Below are 26,324 nucleotides of genomic sequence, written 5' to 3'. Positions count from 1 at the left end.
ACAAATCACATATGAGAGATTTACAGCTATCTTGTCGTCTGAGGCTCTTTGAAAAGAGCTCAGATTGGATGTCTCAGATTTGCCATGTGGGTGGCATTCAGCTCGTGAGATCTTCTTTTCCCACAACACCCCAGAGCTGAGAGCTGATCCCCACATGTGTGCACCACCCTCCAGACAATTACAACTCAAGATGTATAGAAGCCAAGGGCACCATTTATCAACTAATTTTCCTCCAGATGTAAACTCATTAATCTTTTTGTCATGTATGAGAAGAACGTTGGCTCTGACCCGACTCTTTCTAAGCTTTTGCCACTGCCGCAAAATCTAAAACGCTAAAGAAAAGTTAACTCATCTCATATAATGGCATAAACCATGTGACAACGTGTTTTTATTATAATCTCCTGATATCAGTTATCGCCATGGACTAACACAGCAAATTAAGCAACCACAATCCCCACGACTTTCACTAACTGTAAATGTGTCATTTGTGTTTTTTATCTTGTTGTAGGTCACAGAAGTCAATTTTAAGTGCTGCACTGGCATGGAAAAGCAAACAGGGAAAGTGTTCCTCTAACAATGTTATTTTTACAACTAACCAAAAGTCAACACATTTCTTTCAAAAACCGGTATTGCCTCTGAAACATGTAAGAGCTTAAAACGGTGGTTGACTTAGATGATATGAAGAATGACCCCATATACACAAAAGTCATTTCCACTGAAACTATTTTCTCTCTTGATTTATTTTTCTTTTATTTTCTCTTGAACTTAGTTTAGTGTTCACAATACTCAAATAAAGGGAGACATTTTATTGCCAACCTTTTTACTATAATTGTTTTATCTAATAATCAAAATGTCATATTTTTAACCATTTATAAATAAACTGGTATTGGTCTATTGATCTATTTCAGCATAGCACCGGGGTGTATTTTCCTTCAACAATTCAATCTTTGCGAATAAAGGAGCATAAACACTTTTCTCTCTCTAGTGGTAGAGAGCTGGCATTGCAGCCAAATTGTAGAAGTGGCAAAGACTGAGGGAGTAAAGAAAAGGAATGACTAATTACTAAAATATACTATTTACTAAAATATAAATAAACTGAACACACCGAGAACAGATCAAGAATATACTGTACTCTATATAGGCATTTCTTTCTAAGACCTAAGACCTAAGTTCTATTTTGTATAAAGCTTTTCAAGTATATTTTATAAATTTCCTATTATAAAATTAGATTGTGTGTGTGTGTACATATACTGAAATATATCATAGTAAATGTATAACAATACAACCTTAAGTAGCTGATGCTCCAGAATCTCCCTGGAGAAGAGCTTTAAATGCAAAGGAGCAAGACAATTAGAGCAACACGGCGCTTGTTTCCCTCAAGTGCCCGGTCAATATGTTCAGTAAACAGTCTGAGAGCAGGCCAGCTGTAGCAGCACACCTCTGCTGAATACATGATAAACTGAGAACAAAGAGTGGGCTGAGGACATTAGACACACAGATTCTTTATTAACATAATTATACTCTCTTGAATTGAGATCACTTCACGACAGAGCCTTCAGCATGTGAGGAAAGGTTTATGCACAGGTACATCGTATTTGTATCAGTGACTTGCGTGCTGATGAATAGATCAACCTAATGCAACAGTAAACAAGTGAAAGAGGAAAAGAGATGAATTTGATTTTCATGCAAGTATGATAGAAATGCTAAGACCAAGTTTACTCCTTCACTGACTAAAACGTTGACTGGGCAGAACCAAAATCAAGGCCCTTATGTTGTTCCGCATCACCACCGCTAGAGGTCAGTATTAACATATACAAACTTCAGCTCTCACTATCTCTGTAGAAATAAGATTAGAGATTTGCAAGATTCATTTAAGTTTTATGGATGATCTCATAAAGACCTGAATTAATTCGACTAAAGCTTTTTAATTTTACGCTTTTATTTTAAAAGGGATTAATCAAACACAAAACTGTTGTTGTGACCTTCAGAGCTCTTTGTTATGATGCTTTAATGAGACTCTTGTCTGTTTCAAGCCTGTAGGGAGCACATGACTGATATAAATAATAGGATCCAACGTTATACTGTCTCTCTGTCCAACATCTCAAAGTCTCGGCCATCTCTCCAATGTCTGTCTTTGTCTGACAGGGTGCTCAATATAAATGTTTAGCCTTCACCACCACCAGACTATAGGATCTCTGACTGTCAGTAAATTCTCTCTCTCTCTCTCTCTCTCTCTCTCTCTCTCATTTCTGGTAAGGTGCTTCACACAAGAAGTTCTTTAATGAAGACATGTACAAACTGTCCTAAGGCTCTATGGTCTCTTGGTCAAAGAAGCATGAAGGATAGGAAGGGCAAACTGAATTAAATTAGTCTGAATTTACATTTCATCTATATGCATTCTGCAGATGTATTTTCCCAAAGAAAATGTAAAGGAAAGGTTCACCAAAAAATGAAAATTCTGTCTTTATTAACTCACTTCCAACTCGAGGTAAGTAAATGATGACCGAAATATAATTTTGGGGTGAACTGTCCTTTAGGGGATACATTTAAAGGAATAGTTCAAACCTTTTCACATTCAAAATGAAAATTCTGTCATCATTTACTTACCCTGTTGTCATTTTAAACCTGTATGATTGTCTTTCTTCTGCAAAACACAAAAAAAGGTATTTCGAAGAATGTTGGCAACCAACAGCCATTGACTTCTATTGAATGGACCACAACCAATACAAGTCAATGGGGACCAATGGTTTTCTGTTACCGCAGAAGAAAGAAAGTCATATAGGCTTGAAATGACAAGAGGGTGTGTAAATGACAGAATCTAGCTTATTTCTTTAAGGAACACATTTTTTCAATATGTGTATTCTCTGGGATTTGATGCCGCTTGCACCAACATCTACCAGAACCCAATTCTTACTGTATGGCTTTCACTATCTTCATCTCACCAGAGTGTCATCATTTTAAAAGTACAGTACTACTCTTTTTTATGTTTAAAACTTTTTCAATGAGGAACAAATTACTAAAGCACATTTAATGAGCAATCACTGTCAAAGAAATGAAAACATTATGACAAAAGTATTCCCCTTTCAATGCCCCAGCACTGCTTGCCTGTTCTACCATTGCTCGCCGAGCAAAGAAGATCTCATTATCTCCCAGCATCCTCTGCAGTACAGAACCCTCAGTGCAGCAGTTCAGCTCACTGGGTCTCTGCTGAAAGACACTCTGGGCACACTCTGTCCCACAAAGAGAACAAAGACTAAATCAGCTCCTCACAAAACATCATACAGTTCTTTGTTAAGTGTCAGGAGAGAAGGCAAACTCTTTACCCTTTACCCTCAGATATAGATACAAAAAGAACACAACCAATTTTGATTTCGTTCTTCGGTGCCAAGCAAGAAAACCTTGAAAAGTATATTTAAAGGAACAGTACATCAAAAATAACTGTAAAAGTAAAGACAATTCATTATTAAAAGTTGCAAAGTAATAGTGTCTCTTAGACAGATTTGCCACACGTCCATGTTTTGCGTGGGAGGTACTGCGTCTTACACCCATGCGGGGACCAGCCTACTAACACCACAGAGCTAAACTGCTACAAAGCTCTGGTACCTGTAGGGTGGTCTGGCACCAACACAGAAAGAGAGATTACAATGTCACGCTTGTGTAATCACGAGAGCAGCGAGGATAAATCATAGGGATTCATGAGGATCTAAATGTAACAATCTATTGAGACTACTATAAAACCAACCATGACCCTGTTTGTCTAGCTGGATTATAAGGAAGGATTTGGTTATCTTCTGTTAGCTCTCGATCTGTCTACAATGTCTGATCGTATTTAAAGTTTGAATGGAATGTTGCACCACTATGAATACCGAATAGATCTGATGTGTCTGGCTGGTGAAAAGTGCAAAAAAAATGTGTATAGCTCAAAACAGATTTTTAATGCAGAGTCTTTATCTATTTCACATCATTTGACATATGCAGACTAAGTTAAATTAGAAACAAATAATCGTTATTATAAACTAGGAAAATGAACTTTTACAGCTAAATATATCATAGAGAATTGGTTGTGAAGCCGTATGTAAGATGTCACTTTAGGAAAGCACAACATTTTGTTACTACAATGTAGATGGAGATGCTTTTTAAATATGGTGAAATGTGCTTCAGCAATCAAAATGCATTCAGAAGAAAGCAGATTGCAAACGGTGCTTCAAATCAGTGGAGTGTATTGCATCCATTGGCATTGTGACAAATTCCCAACTATTCCTAAAACCTAATAAACCGACTAAACAATAAAGGTTCCTGTTCTTCTGATCAAGGACATCAGTACCTTTCAAAACAACAGCACAGGAACATCAACATATGTGTGCGTGTTTATTACCCAGCAGCTCCATGGCATCATCCTCATCTCCCATCTCATCTTCAGTGACTGAAAGGGCGGAGTCAGGCATCGAGTCAAACGAATCCTCGGACAACATGGCTGCTAACAGTTTTTTGTGGTTCTGTTGCTGCTGTTTTAATCCTTTAGTCTTTGCTTCCATTTTCAAGCTGCGGGGAGAAAGAGAAGAAGTTTAATTATGCCATTGTAGCACCTAAACAAAAATATACATTTGAGTATTTTTCTGAGTTTTGAGTACGCTGTAATGTTTTATTCGACAGAGACAGCAGAATGACTCAATGGTGGCAGGGACATAGCCGTTTGACCACAGCTTTAAGTTAATTTATATTAATATTGATTTATATTATTATTTTATCGTATAATACTTTTTGTTGTATGTTAATTTTAGTAAATAAACTATTTATTTTGTTGCATTTAAAGAAGACCTATGGGACATTGATATCTAGTGGCTGAGCTTGGTATTGCAGTCTAAATTTAAAATACTGGAGAGGCAAGTTTGGCCAAGTGATGGTTCTTAGTTTATTTTGCTTGTTGTCAGAAATAATCTACAGGCACCCCATGTTTGCGGATATGTAGCGGAAGTTACATTACATCCACAAAGGCGCCGATGCGCAGTAACGTTTGTTTAAGTTGGTGCATTGAAACCATCTGTATGAAATTATTTTAAATTCAAATTCAGATTGACGTCTCATCTGGGCAGGGATTGTTGGACGTAAACATGTTTTCACACTGCACTCTCCCTATCTACTCTAAAATTCTATAACCACCAGCTGTGCATGACTTCAAATCTAGCTAAAACTGACCAAATTTCAACTTAAGGTCAGACCTAATAGTTATTTGAGGTGTTCATGTCATGCCAAAAATGTTTAAGTACATTTTGAATTTGCATTTGAAACCTAAAGTATATTAAATACATTAATTGGGGTTATTATTCACTGTAGGCCTACAAATGCCACAGTATGGAATTTTGAGCAAACTCAGAGAGGATTTAATTGAATGAATTATGAGCATATTCATCTTCTTTTCTCATTTCTAAATAATCTTAATTATTTCCATATATATGTTATACTGGAATGTTACAATGCGCATATAATCAAAAAGTTCAAGCACTGAACGTAACTATGCTATTAAGGATGCTCATACTGGTGTCCCTCATTTAGCACCATTTGTATGTCTTTGCCATTCCCAACTATCCTGTGGTGCACTACGGTGCCGGCAATGCTAAATCAATCATCCCAGAGATCAAACACACAGTTTGTAGGGATAGTTCACCCAGAAATTGAATTTCTGTTATCATTTACTCACCATTCCAAACCTTCACGACTTTCTTTCTTCCGCAGAACACGAAAGAAGATATTTTGAAGAACGGTAGTAACCAAACAACATCTATTGCATGGACACAATACCACTGAAACATTTCTCAAAATATCGTCTTTGTGTTTCTCAGAAGAAAGAGTCAAAAGTTCTCTGGATCCACGAGTAAAACTGATATTACAGGAGGCACTTTAACTTTAAATGAGTTTTACTTTTAAATCGTTTGTAACCATTACAGCTTTTGGGCACATCATACCTGAGCGTGTGTTAAATTGTACAAATGAAATACTGATGAAAACTGATAGCGTTTGAGAAAACCTCAGTCAATGCTAACATCTCAGTTAAAGTACAGGTCAGCAGGGACAATGAAAACAAATAAGCTTTTCATTCTGTGGGGATAGAGCGCTGTATGAGTTTATCACTCCACAAAACCTCAATGGCATTAAATTCATTGTTTCGTGCTTGGAAAGAACAACAAAGAGAATGAAATTGATCTGACATTAGCATTCAATAGAAAGTATACACACGGATTGCGAACAAGCACATTTTTTGTTCAGATTCAAAACAGATGCGTTCCTAAATAAACAAATGTATCTTTAGTAACAAGTCACGTTCTGCAGTTTGGCTTAAATACACAGAGGAAGAATTAGTGACCCGATCTGTCGCTAATAAGGGAGCAATGAACCGCCACTGACACAAATAATGATTAAGGAACCAGCTCCTAAATGAAAACATTCAATTTACTCATTTTTAATCCTGTCATGCAGAAGAGCTTGTCTCTCAGATATAACCTGACCAGGGTTTAAATGAGTACAAAATACGGTTTCAGAAATCTCAGACCAGACCACTAAAATAAAATGAAAGTAAATTGCTTTGTATGAATGCAATTTAGTGAAATGTAAGACCGTCTATAGCCTGGTGTGGGTGGGTATGGTGACAAGAAGCCTTGTTAGAGAGAACTAAAGTTGTACTGCTGTCTGGTTCCTGTGAGACTGGAAAATCTCTACGGCATTCTTCTAGCAGAACAGAATTTATCACTTACTGATCATAACCAGACCACAAAACCAAATCTCCAAATGAAGAAATATGAAGCAACCATGATGTAAATTCAACAGATCGTTGAAGCCCGTCTAGTAGGAATGGAGAAAGGAGGGTTAGTGACCTACAACAATAAGTGAAACAAAATGATGGAATCATATTTAGCATAATTTGATTTAAAGGCCCGGTCTGTTGAGAATTGCAACCAACGGCTCACTCCACTCTCCTCTTTCGAAGCACTACGGTGGCTGACACAGAACTAGGATGTTGTCACGTTTTTGCTTCTTTGACGAATGAGGTAGAGAAGTGGAGAGGATAGAAAGATGGGGTGTATGCGTTATGATATGTTGCCTGGGCGGAAAAGGGAGGAGAATCCCACACCGAGGTTTTATCATTCCCATAATCAGTCACAGTAGCCCTTCCCAGCATCCACCTCTGCCTTCACCTAATTTCCCAGCAGCCTCGGCACTCTCCCAAACGTCCTCTACTCAAAGACTGACAGCTAAGGAGAGGCTTGCTGTTCAACCATTAAGGTTAGAGAGGAAAAAAAGCACAGTTTTGTTCCAGAAGAGAGAAGGCAGTGGTCATTATACAGAGCAGCTGTTGGTTTCTTCCTCTATATGGAAATAATAAAACCTCTTATAAACCTCTTCTTAGATATATTGTTATTGTAAAGAGCTGACGAACCAGGCAGAAAGAGAATTTCACAAGACAAAAGTCACAAGTGTAACAAGGGAGTAGCCCTGAATGAATGTAAATGTCACCATGGATATTTTCTAAGGTTTAAAGTTAATCCATTAACCTTGATTTATTTAGATTTAAGACCTGTTGGTGCAACCCAGCCTTGCTGCTTACACTCTTTAAAAAAGCGCTTCAAAAGGTTCTTTGATGCAATAGAAGAACCTTTTGGTTCCATAAGTGCTGATGTTAAAACTCACAATAATATAACAATCTAACTTCAAAACGTTAAAAAGAAACATTCCCCCGAGGACTAAATGTCTATGATTATATAGACGGATAACAATGGTGCAGGAGAAATTGTTTACTCATGAAATGATTTACATAGCACTGTTAAGATCTACACTCTTAAAAATAAGGTGCTTTTTTCACCGCGTTGCCATAGAAGAACCTTTTTTTGGTTCCAAAAGGACCATTCAGTAATCTGAAAACCCTTTTTCTAAAGAGGTATAAGGCTAAATTTCATAAAAGCTTATGTCTCTCTTTCTCTGTAATGAAAATCTCTATGTGCTCTGGAGATGCCTGTGGAATCGACCCAAGGCTCCACAATTTACTGTAATCAAGTAAGAGAATATTTTAATGGAATGAAGTCTCTTCTGTCAGCCGGGCCCAGAATATGATTTATTATTTAATATCTGATCCATTCTAATTAGCAGCGTTCTGGCCGGCCAGCTTCTACCCTCCACTGAAACACCGGCCAATTAAAATCACCCTGGTAACGTCTTTAAAACTGTCACCATCCCATATACGGGACACCAACGTTTGCTTCAATAATGTGCATGTAATTTCTAATCGAATCATGACAAACTATTTATGGAAAGGTCTTAAACTCTAGAATTCAGATTTCCTGTTTGAATGATTTATGTAGGAAAAGTAGATGTTTTTTTGTAAAGAGTGTGCTAACATTTTTTATGTCCCTTTACATGTCACAGACCCGCCTGCGGGACTCATATGTTTATTCTGATCTAATCATGACAAACATTATATCGTGGGAAAGGTCTAAGACACTAGAATACACATTTGATCAGTGTTTAGAAGAATCATTTGATACATAAATTAAAATTGATTCATACATGTGTATCAAGAGTATCAAAAGTATCAAATGTATTGTTTTAAAATTGTTTACATTGTATTTTTTCATTGCGTCTGTAAAAAAATGAAACTAAAAGCATCTCAGTGTCTGTTGTGGTCAAATTTCAGATCAAAATGTAAAACCAATGGAAGCCTATGGGCCCCCTAGTGGATTCCGGTGGTATAGCGCCAAAAAAACTCAAGACACCTCAGAATTTGGTGCATCAGGACAAAACTTGATATAACACTCGGTGACCCTTGGGACTTTGATTGACTTTGAGCTGATCCATCATTTTTCATGTATTTTTTATAAAAGAAAATCTAAATATATATAAATATTTATATATTTTTTTGGGCAATAATCTGCTAATTTGTATTCCAAAGAATTCATGAGTTACAGCCATTTTAGTTCCAGTGCGTTTTCATGTGTAGGCTAAAAAAAGGGCTGTGACAGTTAAGGGGTTTAGGGGTCAAGGGTAGAATTGGCCTTATAACTTTACCAAAAGTCACCAAGCTGTTGCCAAAGTGTTCTGATGTTTTAAAGGGTGTTGCTAGGGCTTTCTGGATGGTTGCTCAGATATTCTAATAGGATTGTAGGTAAAATCCTACAACCCATCTAAGTTTATCTGATGATCTAATTCCTCGATAAAGTGTGGCGAGGGACTGTCTGTCAATATCTGACATTTTTAGGAAAGATCAATTTCATCAAGTCAAGTGTAAATACCAAAATTTTGTTTAGAATTGTGACTTGCCTTCCAACAGGACTGTTGTCTTTGCTTGTCCACCCCTCAGTCTTGGCTCTGGGGACAGGGGGTTGTATCATCTCAGCCGCAAGTGGGTCAGAATCGTCCTCCTCACGCCCCACCCACTCCCCCACCACACGTGGCCTCAACACAGAATTAAATGCCCGGGGATCCTTTAAGAGGAAGTGCAAGGAGTAAAAATTGGAAGAGGAGAAAGAGATAAATAAGTCATAGTACGTTTAAAATTAAACAAGAAACAATTTGGGTTTAGGCACATTTGTCATTTCAGTTTTCACATTACAGTTGGTCTGCAATAAGAATAATTAAGAGTAAGAAAGAAGATTTGCATTAATGGATGCATGTTTTATTATTCATTTTGAATGCCATATTGAGAAGCAAGGGAAGCCTGGGACAACAGCCAAAAAGACACATCGACTGCAGAGCCTTAAGAGAAAGATGTAAAACACAGATGTTTGGATTAAGGGGGAATGTTCTTTCGCCATCTTTTATTTTCTAATTGACTCCTCACACACAACACTGATCAGAATATGACACTCATCTACAGTATAAAACAGTTTAATCGAACATAATAAACAATAAACATCATACCAGATCAAAGTCATCAGAAACTGCAATGCCTGCACAGAAAAAATCATTCACATGTCAGTAAATGCATGTATCCGTTCTCAACTGATTCAGCTTCAGATTTTAACATTTTACAGTCAGACACAGCACCAGCCTGCATTTACTGTAGACTTGCCGGAATAATACAACTTTGACCTTTTATAATTTGTTATAAAAAAATTTGAGGATCGGCGCACTCAATGTGAATTTGTGCCAAAATAATGACGATTTTTTAGTTAGTAGTGGGTTTAACCAACAAGTTGAGAATCACCTACCCACAACACAATAATGATAAAAAATTACAAAAATGTATAAACTATGTTTTCATGCATGCTATACATATTGACTGACAGCTGTCAGTTGACTTACTGCGGGACAGGTTCTCCAAAGCCTTGCCAAGTTTCTTACTCTCCAGAAGTATGTGGTTGAGCTCATCAAAGTCTCGACTCTCAGATTTGGTTCTCCAGTCCCAGGTAGGACGTAGTATTGAACGAGGTACTACAACATACAAGAAATAACAAACAGAATACTTTCAAAAAACAAACGTTCAAAACTATTGAAATTACAGAATATACTGTAATGTAAAAGTTGCAGTAGGTTTTAACTAGAACTGAGATGGATTGCAGGCCAAGCCAGTGGGGCTCCTGAGGACTCTTACTGTCAGGGGTCTCCAGTTTATCATATAGCCTAGATCCTAAATGTGTACCAATAATAAATGACACTGAATTCGATATTAAAAACAATGTATACAAATAGCGCAATAACACCAAAAGAAATCATACCGAGAGCAGTGCAGTTGGCTAAGGGCTATGATTCATGTGATATTTTCCAACGCAGAGAAGTATAGCACAGGGAAATGCTCGGAAAGAGAAGACAATTAATTAATAACAATGAGCAGCCCACTCCTGTGGTGCAAATGAGAGAAAAAGCAGCTGTGGGCAGAAAATCTTGACCTAGGGGGCGTTTTTTCACCTCTGCCACTATTCACCACTTCACAATGGATGAGAAGGTTCGCCACAAACATACGATACACTGTTTTTGTAAGCCACTTTGGATTAATAAAATATAAAGTTATAATACAGAATTGTGAAATGAAAAGTTGCAATTATGTGAAATAAATTCAAGATAAAAGTGTGAAATGTAAAGTTAAAATGCAATGTTTCGTCTTTATATTGAAACATGCACGGATTGTCAGATATCCGCATTATATCTGCGAGAGCACTTTCAGTAAAAGTGTAACACTGAATAATTGAGAAGGTTGCAACGTCAGACTAAATGTGTTTGCTACTGCTATGACCTGAAGGCGTCTTTTTTCAGCGTGGTGCTTGTAGTACAAGGGATTTCTAAGGGTTTCATCGTCCACGTTCTTCAAGCTTCACTAATTGTTTAGAATACAGAGAGATAGCATTGTGGCCAGGCTTTAAGACTGTGCTATCAGGAGTTGTCTCCTCTGCAATGATTTGGCATTTTGACAAAAAACGTTTTAGGAGTTATTTAGGACATTTATATATATATATATTTCAGCTATTTTCAGTGTGCTTTCAGTGCAATTGCCCGAGGGGAGTAGTCAATTTTGGGGAATATATATCTGAAACCGTCATCCATAAATAAAAGATTTGCAATCATTTTTTTACAATGAAAGCTTTGATTACTTTACTTCCTGTCTACGTGAAGGGTTTCTGGTCAGTTAAAGCTGCTAAAGGCACCACCCTTACAAAAATGGCACATGCATTTTACATAGTAACGTGTGAAACGTTTTTGTGTAAATCCCAAGTAAAGTTCCATGTAGAACCCTTGATATACATGTGACAAATCCAGACAGTGACAGTATGTGTTTCTTTCAGATAAAATAATCTGTGAGCAAACTCCACATCTGTAAATCTGGACGACCATTCAGTAAACTATGCACTGAGAGAAACTCTTTCGTAACATGAATTGTGCATTTGCATTTAAGCATGAATCATCATATTAAATTGACAATATATGTGTAACACTCCCGTCCGTTTCCCTGCCGGTTTTTCCCCATGGACTTATATTCACTATCCCGCACCTGTCCGTCATTTGTGATCACGCTGTTCCCGCACCTGCCAGCCATCATTGTTCGTTATCAAAGACTATTTATACTCTGTGTTTCCGTTTTTCCCATTGTCAGTTATTGATTGTCTTGCGTTTTGTGTACAAGTCTGTGTTTATTAAAAGTTACCTGTTTTCGTATGCCTGGATACTCGTCTGTCTCTCTCCGGCACGACACCGTGACAGAATAACTGACCAACGAATGGATTACATCTACGTCTCTCCAGTGGACCAGCTCGTGGGTCTTCTTCAAGACGGACGGCCACTGGAGAGGTATGTGGAGGAGTTTGTTGAGGTGTGTTACCGGGTGGGTTGGGACAATCCCACACTTAACCGTGTGTTTTTGACCGGTCTGGACGACGACCTGCTCGCCGCCGTTCTGCTCCCGTACGCGGACGACCTTCCCCTGGAGGAGTTGATCAATCAGGTTCTCCCGGGGGAGGAATCCGTGGACCGCGTTGGGGAGCTGGACGGTGGCTTGAGCGGTTCGCGTCCGGTACCGGTCATCCGCGTGGGGGTTGTTCTGACTCACTCCGGGACCGCGCCTCACTCCTCCACGAAGTCCCGTCGGCGCCATCCACGTCGGCGGGCACTACAGCGCCAGCAGCGCGAGTGCGCCCCTGAGATTCCGCAGCAGCGGAATATGGAAGGCCGTGAGGGTCAAAATCCCCGGCCTTCCCAGGCACAGCTACCGGTCCTGATCGCACCAGAGGCACTCCGGGAGTTGGATTCCCTCTGGTGTTCCGTGCCAGCGCCCCGAAGCACTCCCGTGCCAGCGCCCCGAAGCACTCCCGTGCCAGCGCCCCGAAGCACTCCCGTGCCAGCGCCCCGAAGCACTCCCGTGCCAGCGCCCCGAAGCACTCCCGTGCCAGCGCCCCGAAGCACTCCCGTGCCAGCGCCCCGAAGCACTCCCGTGCCAGGGCCCCGAAGCACTCCCGTGCCAGCGCCCCGAAGCACTCCCGTGCCAGCGCCCCGATGCACTCCCGTGCAGGCGCCCGAGCCTCACCAGGCCTCCGTGCCCGTCTCCGAGCCTCACCAGGCCTCCGTGCCCGTCTCCGAGCCTCACCAGGCCTCCGTGCCCGTCTCCGAGCCTCACCAGGCCTCCGTGCCCGTCTCCGAGCCTCACCAGGCCTCCGTGCCCGTCTCCGAGCCTCACCAGGCCTCCGTGCCCGTCTCCGAGCCTCACCAGGCCTCCGTACCCGTGCCCGAGCCTCAACAGGCCTCCGTACCCGTGCCCGAGCCTCACCAGGCCTCCGTACCCGTGCCCGAGCCTCACCAGGCCTCCGTACCCGTGCCCGAGCCTAACCAGGCCTCCGTACCCGTGCCCGAGCCTCACCAGGCCGCCGTACCCATGCCCGAGCCTCACCAGGCCTCCGAACCCGTGCCCGAGCCCTCTCCAGAGCCCAAGGAACCCCAGGGGCCAACCCAAATTTTTTTTGGGGGGGTGCACATTGCCTATCCGGGGAGCCCGGCACCCACCAGTCGTTCCATGGCCCCGGATAGCCCAGAGCCCAAGCCTCCGGACCCTCAGCCCGAACCCAAGCCTCCGGACCCTCAGCCCGAACCCAAGCCTCCGGACCCTCAGCCCGAGCCCAAGCCTCCGGACCCTCAGCCCGAACCCAAGCCTCCGGACCCTCAGCCCGAACCCAAGCCTCCGGACCCTCAGCCCGAGCCCAAGCCTCCGGACCCTCAGCCCGAACCCAAGCCTCCGGACCCTCAGCCCGAACCCAAGCCTCCGGACCCTCAGCCCGAACCCAAGCCTCCGGACCCTCAGCCCGAACCCAAGCCTCCGGACCCTCAGCCCGAACCCAAGCCTCCGGACCCTCAGCCCGAGCCCAAGCCTCCGGACCCTCAGCCCGAACCCAAGCCTCCGGACCCTCAGCCCGAGCCCAAGCCTCCGGACCCTCAGCCCGAACCCAAGCCTCCGGACCCTCAGCCCGAGCCCAAGCCTCCGGACCCTCAGCCCGAGCCCAAGCCTCCGGACCCCCAGCCCGAACCCAAGCCTCCGGACCCTCAGCCCGAACCCAAGCCTCCGGACCCTCAGCCCGAGCCCAAGCCTCGGGACCCTCAGCCCGAGCCCAAGCCTCCGGACCCTCAGCCCGAGCCCAAGCCTCCGGACCCTCAGCCCGAGCCCAAGCCTCCGGACCCTCAGCCCGAGCCCAAGCCTCCGGACCCTCAGCCCGAGCCCAAGCCTCCGGACCCACAGCCCGAGCCCAAGCCTCCTGACCCCTAGCCAGGGGGAAGCCAGCTGAGAGACTCCCTGTCCCGTACTAGTCTGTATGTCCCGCACGAGTCTCTCAGCTGCCCACCCCCCCTCCCTGGTGTTTCGTTGGCGCGAGGACGCGCCTTTGGGGAGGGGGGTGTACTGTAACACTCCCGTCCGTTTCCCTGCCGGTTTTTCCCCATGGACTTATATTCACTATCCCGCACCTGTCCGTCATTTGTGATCACGCTGTTCCCGCACCTGCCAGCCATCATTGTTCGTTATCAAAGACTATTTATACTCTGTGTTTCCGTTTTTCCCATTGTCAGTTATTGATTGTCTTGCGTTTTGTGTACAAGTCTGTGTTTATTAAAAGTTACCTGTTTTCGTATGCCTGGATACTCGTCTGTCTCTCTCCGGCACGACACCGTGACAATATGGGGTCAAAAAAACCTGATATTGCTTTTCCATGCTATGCAGACCCATGAAAATAAAGGCTCCTATTCATACCACTGAGCAGCTTGTTTGCTGTGTAAATCACCCCATGTTTATTTTGCATGCGGTGCACAGTAACCTCTGGACTCATAATGTGTATTATTACTTCCTAGAAACCCCATCTGAGCTGCAAATTCCCCTAATCCTAAACTTAAAACACAGCTGAACAAAAACAGACATTTTACAAGAACTAAAACCAAATATTACAAATCGTCAACGTAAACAAAACGAAGATGAACACAGAAACGTTTGCAGTTTAAACCGAAATGCTTGCTGTCGAGATTGGTGCCCTTTCCCACAAAACTGTCCGACAACCTCCACTGAGGCAGAAATAGAGCCGCTGCCGTCAGTAGAAGAGCATCGTATTCAATTATTAAAGACTGAGGTCTGGTTCTGATACAACTCATTCCAGAGAAATAAATACCTTTCCAGAACTCTCTCTAGCACATAACTTACGCAACACAACTCAATATTTGAATAGAAGTTGTTTATATAGGATCTGTCTTTTCATCTCAGATGTGTTAAAACTGATAACAAACATCTCTATTTTAGAAATACTCACATGATTTAGACTCCGGTGAAGGTGGGGAGATGTTAGATACGGCCAGGTCGCTCTTTGATTTCTTGGGCTTTTTGGGGTGGATCTGCCAGGGTTTCTCATAGCCCCTGGAGTCCCGTCGTGTGCCTTTATATTCTACAGGGAGATGCAAAAATGCTTATTCGTCTATAACAGGAACAAACAGCTTGCAGGGCACTGAACTAAACCCACCTGAGGAGCTATCGGCCCACAGAGCAGCAGAACCCGACAGAGTTCTCTGGATCCTGCCTGGACTCTCCTGCTTGGTCTGCAGATGGCCGATGAGGAACGGAATGGGGTGGTCTGGTGTCTCTGTTATTAGCTTGGTCATCATCTCCTATGAGAGCCAAACAAAACGTGGTCAGAGGACAAGCACACAGTCATAGATACAGTATACTGTACAAACCCAAGTCTCATGGACATTCAACTTCGTTGTATCTTTGGTTTAGGTTGCAAAATTACTGGAAGTGAAGGAAATTTAACTTATAGGGATAGTTCACACAAAAATAAAATTCTGTCATCGTTTATTCACCCTCATTTTGTTCCTAACCTTTATTTGACTCCTCCTTTTGTGATACAGCAAAGAAGATATTTTGAGAAATATCTCAGTGGTTTTGACTCCATACAAAGAAGTTGTCAAAATGTTATATAAACTTTCATTTTGCACTCATGTTAACATTGATACCCACGTAACGCCTTTAATAGCATCCATGCGATTTGTGCTAAAATTGTCAATGTGTCAAATTATTCACCTTGTGAATTCACCTTCACAACAGCATAGCTTTGACCAGCCTCCACCATCAGAAAACTGATTAAGTAATAGGTCAAAGAAATATTTACACACTGATACTGAGTTGAGGAAGTTATTGGCCAACGCTATGCAATACATGTTTCATGATGGAAGAGGGATGGAGGCTTTCTGCAAAAATTAAACCCTAAAATTAGAAATACAGTATGTTGAGATCCAATTTTTAAAGATGCTTAATGCTGGCAGGGATCCTTAGATGACATTTTAAATGTGTTAGGGTCTCCTCAGATATAAATATAAATCTATACACCATGACAATGGTTTAAAAAGTGCTGGAGAAAAAAACCCAAGCTAAAGTTAAAACACCAAAGTTTGATAAATATCAGCTTCAAATGTAGCCCAGATGGTAAATGTAGATAAAGATATAGCTGTTTTGGTTCAGGTACAGGATGGTCTATCAGCCTTCACCAGCTTGAGTTTTGTGATACAAGCCAGACAATCACAAATAAATCATCAAAGATGTGAAATGTACATTAAATGCGTTAATTACGAGACATAAGCCTCACTGGATAATTCCACTAACCTAACAACAGGTGGTGCATAAAGCGAGCTGTAATTTGTGGCTTTAGCAGGAAGTAAATTAAACGCGGCAGTGTTAACTACCCAACACTCCCCAGTGTGTAATTACCCTTGCGGTAAACAGTAAAGCATGGTGTGGATTAGCCTCAATTTACTGTAGTGTTCGACTAACATCAAAAAGGGTTTTTCCAGCTTCCTGCACTGACCGCTTTAATGCAGATGTCAATCGTGTGATGAAAAAGCCACAGCTTGACTGAAAAAAGTGCCAGTAAAATTAGGTTTTTGCTTTATGAGTTTGAGCTGTTTGTTGTTTAAGATCCATGATGGAGAGCATGCAGACATACTTATATTTAGGTCAAAGAAATAAGCTTCTTGATAGATTCTCTTGTAATGGGATGCAGAAAACAGGATCTCTCGATCATACTGACAGACTGGGAAAATTGGCAGAGTGGACGCAATTTCAGCCTCTCTAAAAGACAAACTGACTCCTTGCCAAGTTCAGTATCAACACTGAAGTAGAACAGCTATGGTGAATACATTTCCTAAGCACCCTCACAAGGGGTCAAAAGAAAGTATTCTACTGTTTTATGGCAGTTGGAAACAAATACAAACATACTATTAGTATGTTTTCTGCAATATACAGTGCTTTAAATGATAAACAAATAAACATAAAACAATGAATAAACAGGTATCAGGTCCCCTCATTTCTGTCGCTTTTAAATCTCTCCTACAAACTTTATATGTTGCGGGCATCATTAATGTGTTTTTTAGCATCTTAGATTGTGCAGTTGCAGATATCTCCTAATGTTACCCAACCTTAAAACATGCCTTTCTATGACCTGACCTCACCATACCAAAAACAGTGTTTTAACACAAATGATCTTTTAATCTAAAAAAGCACAGCATCATTAAATCTAATAGTGTATTGAGACAAATAAAGCTATGATCTCACAGTCCTATTCTAGTGTAATTGACAGGATAGACTGTCTTGTCAAACAGGCACAAAGGAACCCTGTCGTCACGGACGTCAGGAGGGAGAACCCAAGTCGGTAACAAAACTTTTATTAATAAAATAAAGACCCACGAGGGGGTGACAACTCTCAGATCAATCAAAACTACAAAACAAATGCAAAACAAAGACTTCCCACGAGGGTGCAAAACAGAAAAACACGTATGGTATGCAAAAATGATTCCCAGCACTATGGACTACGGCAATATAAATGATATACAGTACACAGAAAATTACAATGAAAAATCTTGACCTTTCATTTTGACAATTATAAATAAATGAACTGGTTATAGTATCAACAATCTCTTTCTTGAATCAGTATTTGATAAGACCCACGACACCAGATATTATAACATTTTAAACAAAACTGAACAGAAACTGCAAGACAAACTTTATTTAGCTTTTTATGACATATGTTCTGTTATTGACTTTGAAGTTGTATTGTGGCAAATCAATGCAGTAAATCCAAGAGCATCACTGATGCCTGTGTAAGCCATGAAATACAGCCGTGTGAGACAATAGAAACTAACTAAGCTTGTAACAGTAAACTTTCAATCAATTGTCTCAGTCTGGTAGTGCTAAATATTTACATATACAAAGGAGTGCTAAATATTTACATATACAGTATAATTCAACATTAAATCAGCACTTTTGTATGAAATATAAGCAGCTCTGTTAATGCAACATGTGTCTAATGAACAGGAGATAAGTTTACTATCCCAGTGTTTGAAATCAGGCAGCTCTTTTCAATAAAGTCCTTAATAAATGTATTTAAATGTGATATCAAAACATTGGGGCCAGCACATTTAACTTCTCTCAGAAGCCAAAAATGTATCAAGTGTACATTTCACCCATTAAAACTTGTTTTTCTATTAAGTAAATACCTGTAGCAAACAAATTTGAAGGTCTGAAAATGTATGGATACCAATAATAAATATATTTTAGCATTAGATATACTTCTGTGATGAAAGAGCTTACAATGATTTTACTACGGTAACCACAGTTTATCTAGTGAAACAGTAACGAGACGTTGTGTCGAACCAACAGATGGGGTTTGACTTGAGAACCTATCATCTTCTGACTATTTTGAAAAGGCCAATGAAATTGGCGAATTAAATTTGGATGCCGGACTCCGCCCCCGGATATCCGGGTATAAAAGGGAGACGGCGTGCTGCATTCATTCACCTTTTGTGCTGAGGAGCCTGAGAGCATCTCAGCGGGCGGCAAGTGTTGTGGCATGAGGGACACAACGTCTCGTTCCCTCCATCAGGGAACGAGAGTTACATACGTAGCCAAGACGTTCCCTTTCTGTCGGTCTCTCGATGTTGTGTCGAACCGGCAGATGGGATTCCTATGGAAAACGTCACAGCACTATGCCGCGTCACAATCTCGAGCGAAGCGACAGTGACTGGCCTAGGTGTGTCAGACGCGAGCGCTAGTGGGAAATTGTAACCATCCAGTGGGTTTGGCAGGGCGTCCCAGAGCTTTGGCAAAGATGAGAGGCACCTGCCCTCGGCCACCACAGACTGAGGCCTTGTATCTCTAATGGCGAGAAGCCGTCCAGTACCGTAAGGCCACTGGGGAAGCGCTGTTCCCTGAAGGGGGGTATGCGCTACGGAGACCACTTCCCAGCACAGGGAGGAATATAGTGGAGACGGTCTCGCCCGCAGGGGAGAACTCATGGGAAGTAAGCGCGGACCAAGGTACCGCTAGGTGGATGTCCACCTGGAGGAGGTCAAGGGTCACCTTGAGGGGGACCATCTCATGAGGAAAACATCAGACGGAACCACCCTGTTGGGGGGTTACTACGTGTGGGGCACTAGGTCCGGTTAGAGCTATGTGATAACTCAGCTGATACCCGGCCATAGGAGGCAGGCTGCTCCGCACAGTCCGCCGCCATGGAGTGCTTAGTGATGGATGGAATGCCTGTTCTTCGCCCGAGGGGAAAAAAGTGAGGCTGAATTAGCGCACTGACCCGCCCGGAAAGGGGGGGAAGGCGCTTTCGCAAGCGTAAACCCTACCGGCCGCCGGTCTCACGTGCTGGCAACATGCAAGACTCGGGCTGACACCGGTTCTACACGGAGGTTATAGAACCTCTCGAAGGTGTAGCCCAACCCGCAGCTCTACAAATATCTGCCAGAGAGGTGCCCTGAGCCAGTGCCCATGAGGAGGCCACACCCCGAGTGGAGTATGCCCTCACTGCCAGTGGGCACGGGCAGTCCTGTGATCGGTATGCCGTCGTAACTGTGTCCACGATCCAGTGCGCCAACCTCTGTTATTGGGCACGTAGCCAGGCCGGGGTCTCAGGATCATGTGAGAGTTACCGGGCCCAAATTTAAGGCCATCCGGGGATACGGAAAATGCTGCCAGCACCTACTGCTAGGGGCGCAAGTAGAACAGCTAACAACTCTTGGCAACTGAATGCCAGTGCAGGCGGGGGCCCATCCACAGACCCGATACTGCGTGCCCGTTGCACACCGCACCCCAACCCTGCGAGGAGGCGTCTGTTGACACCATGACTCGCCTCAAGACCTGCCCGAGAGGGACTCCGGCCCGTAAAAAAAGGTAATTGAAGACCAGGGGGTTAGGATGTGACGGCAGAGAGGCGTGATGAAGATACGCCTGCTGCCTGTGTGCCACGCTCTCCAGGGAACTCTTCTCTGTAGCCAGTGCTGGAGCGGTCTCATGTGCATCAACCCGAGGGGGACCACCCCCAGCGAGGATGCCATGTGCCCCAGGAATCTCTGAAATAATTTCAGGGGGACCGCTGGCTGCTGTCTGTGAAGGCTCAAACAGTTCAGCACTGACTGTGCGCGCTTTAGGGTGAGTCGTGCCGTCATGGAGACAGAGTCGAGTTCCATACCGAGAAAAAAGGGAGCTCTGCACCCGGGAGAGCTGGCTCTTCTCTCGGTTGACCCGTAATCCCAATCGGTCGAGGTGCCGGGGCACCAAGTCCCTGTGTGTACACAACAGATCTCGCGAGTGTGCCAAGATAAGCCAGTCGTCAAGAAATTTGAGTACCCGCAAACCGCTCTCCCTGAGGGGAGCGAGGGCGGCTTCCACAAACTTCGTAAAGGCCCGTGGAGACAGGCCGAATGGGAGGACCCTGTCCTGATATGCCCGTCCCTCGATAGCGAACCGTAGGAACGGCCGATGAGAGGGGGGAATCGAGACATGACAGTATGCGTCCTTCAGGTCGATGGCTACGAATCTGCTTCATCACCCCCGCGATGGGGTGGTTCGACAGCCAGCAGTGCCGGTCCCCCGCCGGGGGAGACCCCAACGGGAAGGGACCAGCTCCGCTGTGTTTAGTGCCTGGCGATGGCGCTGCTCAACGCACCGTCGAGGTGAGAGTGCTGAGGGCTGGCTATGTTTATACTCTGCACTGCGCGTCACCGAGACGCAATGTCGAGTCGCCGAACACCGTCCGCAGAGGGTGAGAGCGGCTGTGAGAAAGACCCAGGGGGAACGAAAGCTCTTGTGAACATGTGGGCACCAGGCCCCCGAAGGGGCCCAGCAGATGTTGGGATGGGGCAGGAACCATCCCAGTCCGACCCGGTAGCGATGGAATGGCTGGGGTCAGGCCCAATCTTGTTCTCCTTGGGTTCACCTCATCAGGAGCGCTTGTGCTTCCGCGGCAGCTGCTGATGAGACGGCGGACCTTCCCTTGACGTCTTCCTCCGGGGGACCGCCTGAGGAGGGGGCACCAGAACCGGGGACGACGAAAAAGGTGGCCGGGACTGTTTAGGAGCAGACCCCGAACGGGACCTCGACAGCCTGAAGGTGGCCGGCCCACGGCGGGGCTTACCAAACAGCCCACCCTGCTGTCAATCTTACCGAGCTCCTCATGCACCTCGGGGACAAAAAGGCACCCCCCGATGATCAATCGTCCAGCCGCGAGGGTGCTGTGCATCGCCTCCGAATGCTCAAAAGGTGAATGAATGCAGCACGCCGTCTCCCTTTTATACCCGGATATTCTGGGCGGAGTCCGGCATGCAAATTTCATTCGCCAATTTCATTGGCCTTTTCAAAATAGTCAGAAGATGATAGGTTCTCAAGTCAAACCCCATCTGTCGGTTCGACACAACGTCGAGAGACCGACAGAAAGGGAACTGTGTTAACACAACTACAATACACTTTTACTACAATAAAGTACTTTGTACTGTAGAGGAAATTCAATATTTTGCTGTCGCAGTTGATATTACTGATCATAAGGAGAAATTTTGACCAGTGCTCTTGTTTTCCCTCTGAATCCATCATTCATATCTTGCGTCACAGCAGGCAGAGGCTGAATGAACACTGGGACATAGATTTGGATGAGATCCAGCCCTTGAGACAAGAGGTGGAACAAAGGAGTGTTACAGCCTCAGAAATCCACACACAGACATTCAACACAGACTATTGTTTAACATTACAACCCTTTTAAAAGGCAACACCAGCCAAAAACTATATTTTACATGTGGCGTCATTGAAAGCATGTTTCTAAATAAGCCTGTAAATTTAGGATGAAACGGAAAAAGACATTAGAGTGATGCTTCCACAGATTGTTAAAATTTGAGCAGGAGATCCATCTTGTGAAGTTATTATTCAGTTTCAGACTGTCGGGTGAGCTTGTCTCGTACCGTGCATAGGGTGTGTGCTCAAGAGAGCGGATCTCACACCGCATCGACGCCTCGGGTGTCTGCAGGAGGTCACTTCTACGTTAACTACTGTAGACCGCCAAGAAACCGCTATAAATAAAGACAAGGGTAGTCTCTGTATCTGAACCAGTGTGTGTGTGCACCACTACAGTAATACAGCATGTCTCAACAAGACCCACATAGCCTTATTATTATTCTCTGTCATTGACTTCATTTATAGGCTGACTATAACAGGACAGAAAGTGACCCAACGCCATGCACACACAGCTCATTAACACCCAGCCTTACTGGCTGAAACTTATGATAGAGTTTGTGTTTTCTACTGGCTGAGACCATTTATACCAACCCAGACTGCACAGCGCTTGAGATTTCCATCGTCTGTGGTGGCTGTCAGCTTCAATTAAAAATGGGAAATGCAATGGTTCTAAAGCCAATTGATTTTATCGATATTCTATGTGCTGATATAGCATTCAATTTGCACTTGTGAGATGTTGAGGAGCTCCGTAATGATAGTATAAGCTCAACAAATCCAGCGCTGAGGAGCTTACACGTCTGAAAATGTTGGCAGGTCGAAATAAAACAAAGCTGTGAGCAAAAAAGCATGAATAAAATGCATTCTTCCATTGTATTCATAAAGTAATTATAATGCTTTTTTAGGGCAGGACTGTTTGTCTGACCAATACCAGGTGATTTTGTAAACCTGTTTAAAACGTATTTCTGCCATTTTATTTGATGACGCAAATGGCTTTAAGTTTCAGGTATATGGCAAGCCCGCAAGCAGAAATGACAAAACATCCTTTTTAGCCTTTGTTCCCTCACACCATGATTTCAATGCACATTAGCTGACACTATTTCAGAAAGGTCTAGGCTGTAATCCTTTTGTAGGAATAGAAGGTTGGAAAAGCAGAGCCACACAAATTGCTCTGAACGTTGTCTGACTTTTCCGGTGCTCTGGGTCAATGTACCCTTGACTTTGGATGAAGTGAGACGTGTTGGGTCAGTTGTATTCATTACACAGAGAAAGCTCACAGATTCATTTCATTCTTTGTCACAGATTACTATATTAAAGGTCCAGTGTATAAAATGTTGCGGCGTACGAATTGAAACCAGTGGCTCACTAGACCTCCCTTTCGAAGCACTACGGTGGCTGTGACAGAACTATGATGTTGTCACGTTTTCGCTTCTTTGCTGCAGGAGATAACATATTTACATAATAAATTAGGGGGTTGAAGCCCCCCTAAAAAGGGCCTAGTGACGCCCCTGACGCTACATCATGTAAGGTCTTTATACACCTCTGAAGATATGTATATTATATTGAATTTCTGTCTAATGATCCTCCAAAAAATTTCACACGGCACCTTTAGAAATCAGCCATATTTCATATTGCATGGCTGGGATGACCTGTTTTAATGGTAATAAATGAAACCGCATGGAAATTTGAATATTTTCTTGGTTCTAATGTTACAATCTAGGCTTATTATATTATTTTTAATTTCAGTAAAAAGGATACAGGTCATCTTTTTAATTGATTTGTAGTGTTATTGCAAGAATCATAAAGTGAAGCTTGAGTCGACAAAAAGCATTGCATTTACACCAAACCCCATGAACACAATAGCCAGTCCAAATGTAATGTAAGCCACAATCTCAGTCAATAAAAGTCAAAAGGATCTATTAACCACCCAAGCAAACCCAAACCATAAGGGAAGCAAAGAATCTTCAAAAAATATCAGGGAGCAGGACCAATAAAGTTAGAAAGTCCCCGGCCAGGATTTTCTATGGCCCTGTAAAGTGAAAGTAGCGCATGTGACAGATGCTGAGATTGCACATCCAACCTCCGGCAATAACAATACGCTTCCAGTACATATAAACACAAACACTAGCCAAGAGAAAAATATGCTAATGGCATATGTTTCAAATCCAGAAACTACTTGAGTGTTGATGCCTGTGGTTTTATAGGCTGAATTCATTAGAATGTACTAATCAGATCTCCATCTGCTCTAGTTTCACTATATTGTGTGGGTGAACACACAATGCTCACAACAGAGATCAATTACGCTGCTGATTCCAAATGTTTTACTGCGTTTATTACGCTCTGTCCAACCATTTGACTTAGTGAGGTGCTCTTTGATTGGCTTTTGATAACCTGTTTTCCTCCTCTAAATTTGCTCTAATCAGCGGCAAAATGGAGCAGATCAGCACTGCAGTTGCCTAGAAGCCCATGAGCTCGACTGACTTTTATGGAGATGCAATTGCACATTCTGTATATGTAATACAGACCGGATGTAAATTATAGATTTTCACCGATTTTTTATAATTTGTGAGAGTGTATAGATAATGCTTCTAAATGTAAATTTTTTTTATCTTCCAGTACCATTGGATGCACAATGCAATCCTCCACTTGTACCCATAACATTTCAGTAATGATTGATCTCAGTATTTAAGCAAAATGTGGTTAGCAAGTTATGCATACCATCTGGTTGAGTCATATTATTAAGAGAAAAATCTAAATGTACATTATTTTAAACCCTTATGTCTCTATTTTTTTTTCAACTTCATTTAGTCATTTTCCAGCTTGATTACCTAAAGAAAATCTATTTCTGAATGCGACTAATCATCATCATTAACACCATTAAAAAGCACAACCGAAAGGCTAAAAAAAGTCAAGCTGATATAAACCAAAACCTCTCCATTAATTAGTTCTGAAGAGTGTGCATTCATGCAAAACTGTATACACTAATCTATACAGCTTCCTAAATCTCAGCCCCCACACAGTGTGTCAGTCTTCGCAAAATAATACAGTAAAGCTTTTAATGTGGTGAGTGATTTCAATTTGAAGACACATGCTGCAGGTGTAGCTCTTCATTATATTCATACTGTGTCTTTAGGAGAATGTTACAATGTTACAAATGGTTACAAATTATCATGATTTTGTTTCTTTGGTGACAGCCTCAGTCACTACTCATTTCCATTGTACATGCAACATTAACAATAGTCAAGATTCGAAGGTAATAAAAACATAACGCTACATCATGTAAGGTCTTTATACATCTCTGAAGATATGTATATTATATTGAATTTCTGTCTAATAATCCTCCAAAAAAATTCACACGGCACCTTTAAAATCAGCCATATGTCATATTGCATGACTGGGATGACCTGTTTTAATGGTAATAAATGAAACCGCATGAACATTTGAATATTTTCTTGGTTCTAATGTTACAGTCTAGGCTAGTTATATTTTCAAGATCTTTCCTCTTGTGGGGAGATAAAGTTAATGTGTGGAACAATGTAACATTATTTTGACACAGATATCGCAACACATCAGAAAATGTATCTTTTCCATGTTATGTCAACATCATCCACGCCGGACATATGGGACGCACTACAATAAATTCGAGGCTATACATTACAGGTCTTTACTTTAAAAGTTGCATGTTGCGTCTGGTGTGGACACAATGCAATCATATAGAAAACAGTTATGATGTGTAAATAACACTAGCTCTGTTTAAGCTGTTTGCAGTGATATTATATAACAGAGATGACATGTGCCTATGGATATAAAGGTACTGTGCAAATAAAGCTATATTTAGAGTCGCTTCGCAGTACAGTACTTTGGTTACTTTACGTTATCAAGTACCCTACAACAAAAAGAAGATATGGGGGAGAAATTGTCGCACAGACGAGAGATTGTAGTTTTTTGGCCAACTAGGAGACATTTTTTTATGAAGCAAACATGTATGTACTAACAATGAAACTCGGCAAAAAAAGATGAAATCCTAGTGTAACCTTTATCTTGTATCATTACGTTTTAAAGCCTCTTACATTGTTATGTGAGTATTTAAAGTATAACCAGCTTTAGACTACCAATTTACTAACGTCACAAATTAAAGTTAGTTTTGGAAAACTGTACATATGCACTTCTCAAAAACTATAGAAGTTCATAAAAGGCAGAGTCAATTTAGCACCCCGAGCGCAGCCCACTTATAGCTCCTGCGCGTTCACGTGACCGATCTCAGCGCGACGCCGCTGTCCATGGTACTAGGTCACAACCGCGCTGCTTTTAGCTTTATTGCTGTTTA

The 26,324-nt window shown here is 42.5% G+C and overlaps 2 protein-coding genes across 2 annotated transcripts in view; both read right to left on the bottom strand.

The window, feature by feature from the left end:
• The window catches only part of cUnh8orf34 (chromosome Un C8orf34 homolog), a gene marked incomplete at its 5' end in the record, with an annotated part of 46,977 nt that extends 31,377 nt beyond the window's left edge, over positions 1-15,600 (bottom strand). The window contains 7 exons of the mRNA XM_079488000.1: positions 3,106-3,230; positions 4,376-4,542; positions 9,307-9,470; positions 9,907-9,935; positions 10,291-10,419; positions 15,255-15,386; positions 15,462-15,600. Of these exons, the coding sequence (XP_079344126.1) occupies positions 3,106-3,230; positions 4,376-4,542; positions 9,307-9,470; positions 9,907-9,935; positions 10,291-10,419; positions 15,255-15,386; positions 15,462-15,600 (885 nt within the window). The remainder of the gene's footprint in view (positions 1-3,105; positions 3,231-4,375; positions 4,543-9,306; positions 9,471-9,906; positions 9,936-10,290; positions 10,420-15,254; positions 15,387-15,461) is intronic.
• The window catches only part of prex2 (phosphatidylinositol-3,4,5-trisphosphate-dependent Rac exchange factor 2), a 97,743-nt gene continuing 86,893 nt past the window's right edge, over positions 15,475-26,324 (bottom strand). The window contains exon 36 of the mRNA XM_079488251.1: positions 15,475-15,606. Coding sequence (XP_079344377.1) covers positions 15,600-15,606 — 7 coding nt within the window. The 3' untranslated portion in view covers positions 15,475-15,599. The remainder of the gene's footprint in view (positions 15,607-26,324) is intronic.

Source organism: Barbatula barbatula (assembly GCF_947034865.1).
Source record: "Barbatula barbatula genome assembly, chromosome: 23".
NCBI classification, from domain to species: domain Eukaryota; kingdom Metazoa; phylum Chordata; class Actinopteri; order Cypriniformes; family Nemacheilidae; genus Barbatula; species Barbatula barbatula.
The sequence above is the reverse complement of the archived record's forward strand: the minus strand, read 5'-3'. Positions and strand labels throughout refer to the sequence as shown.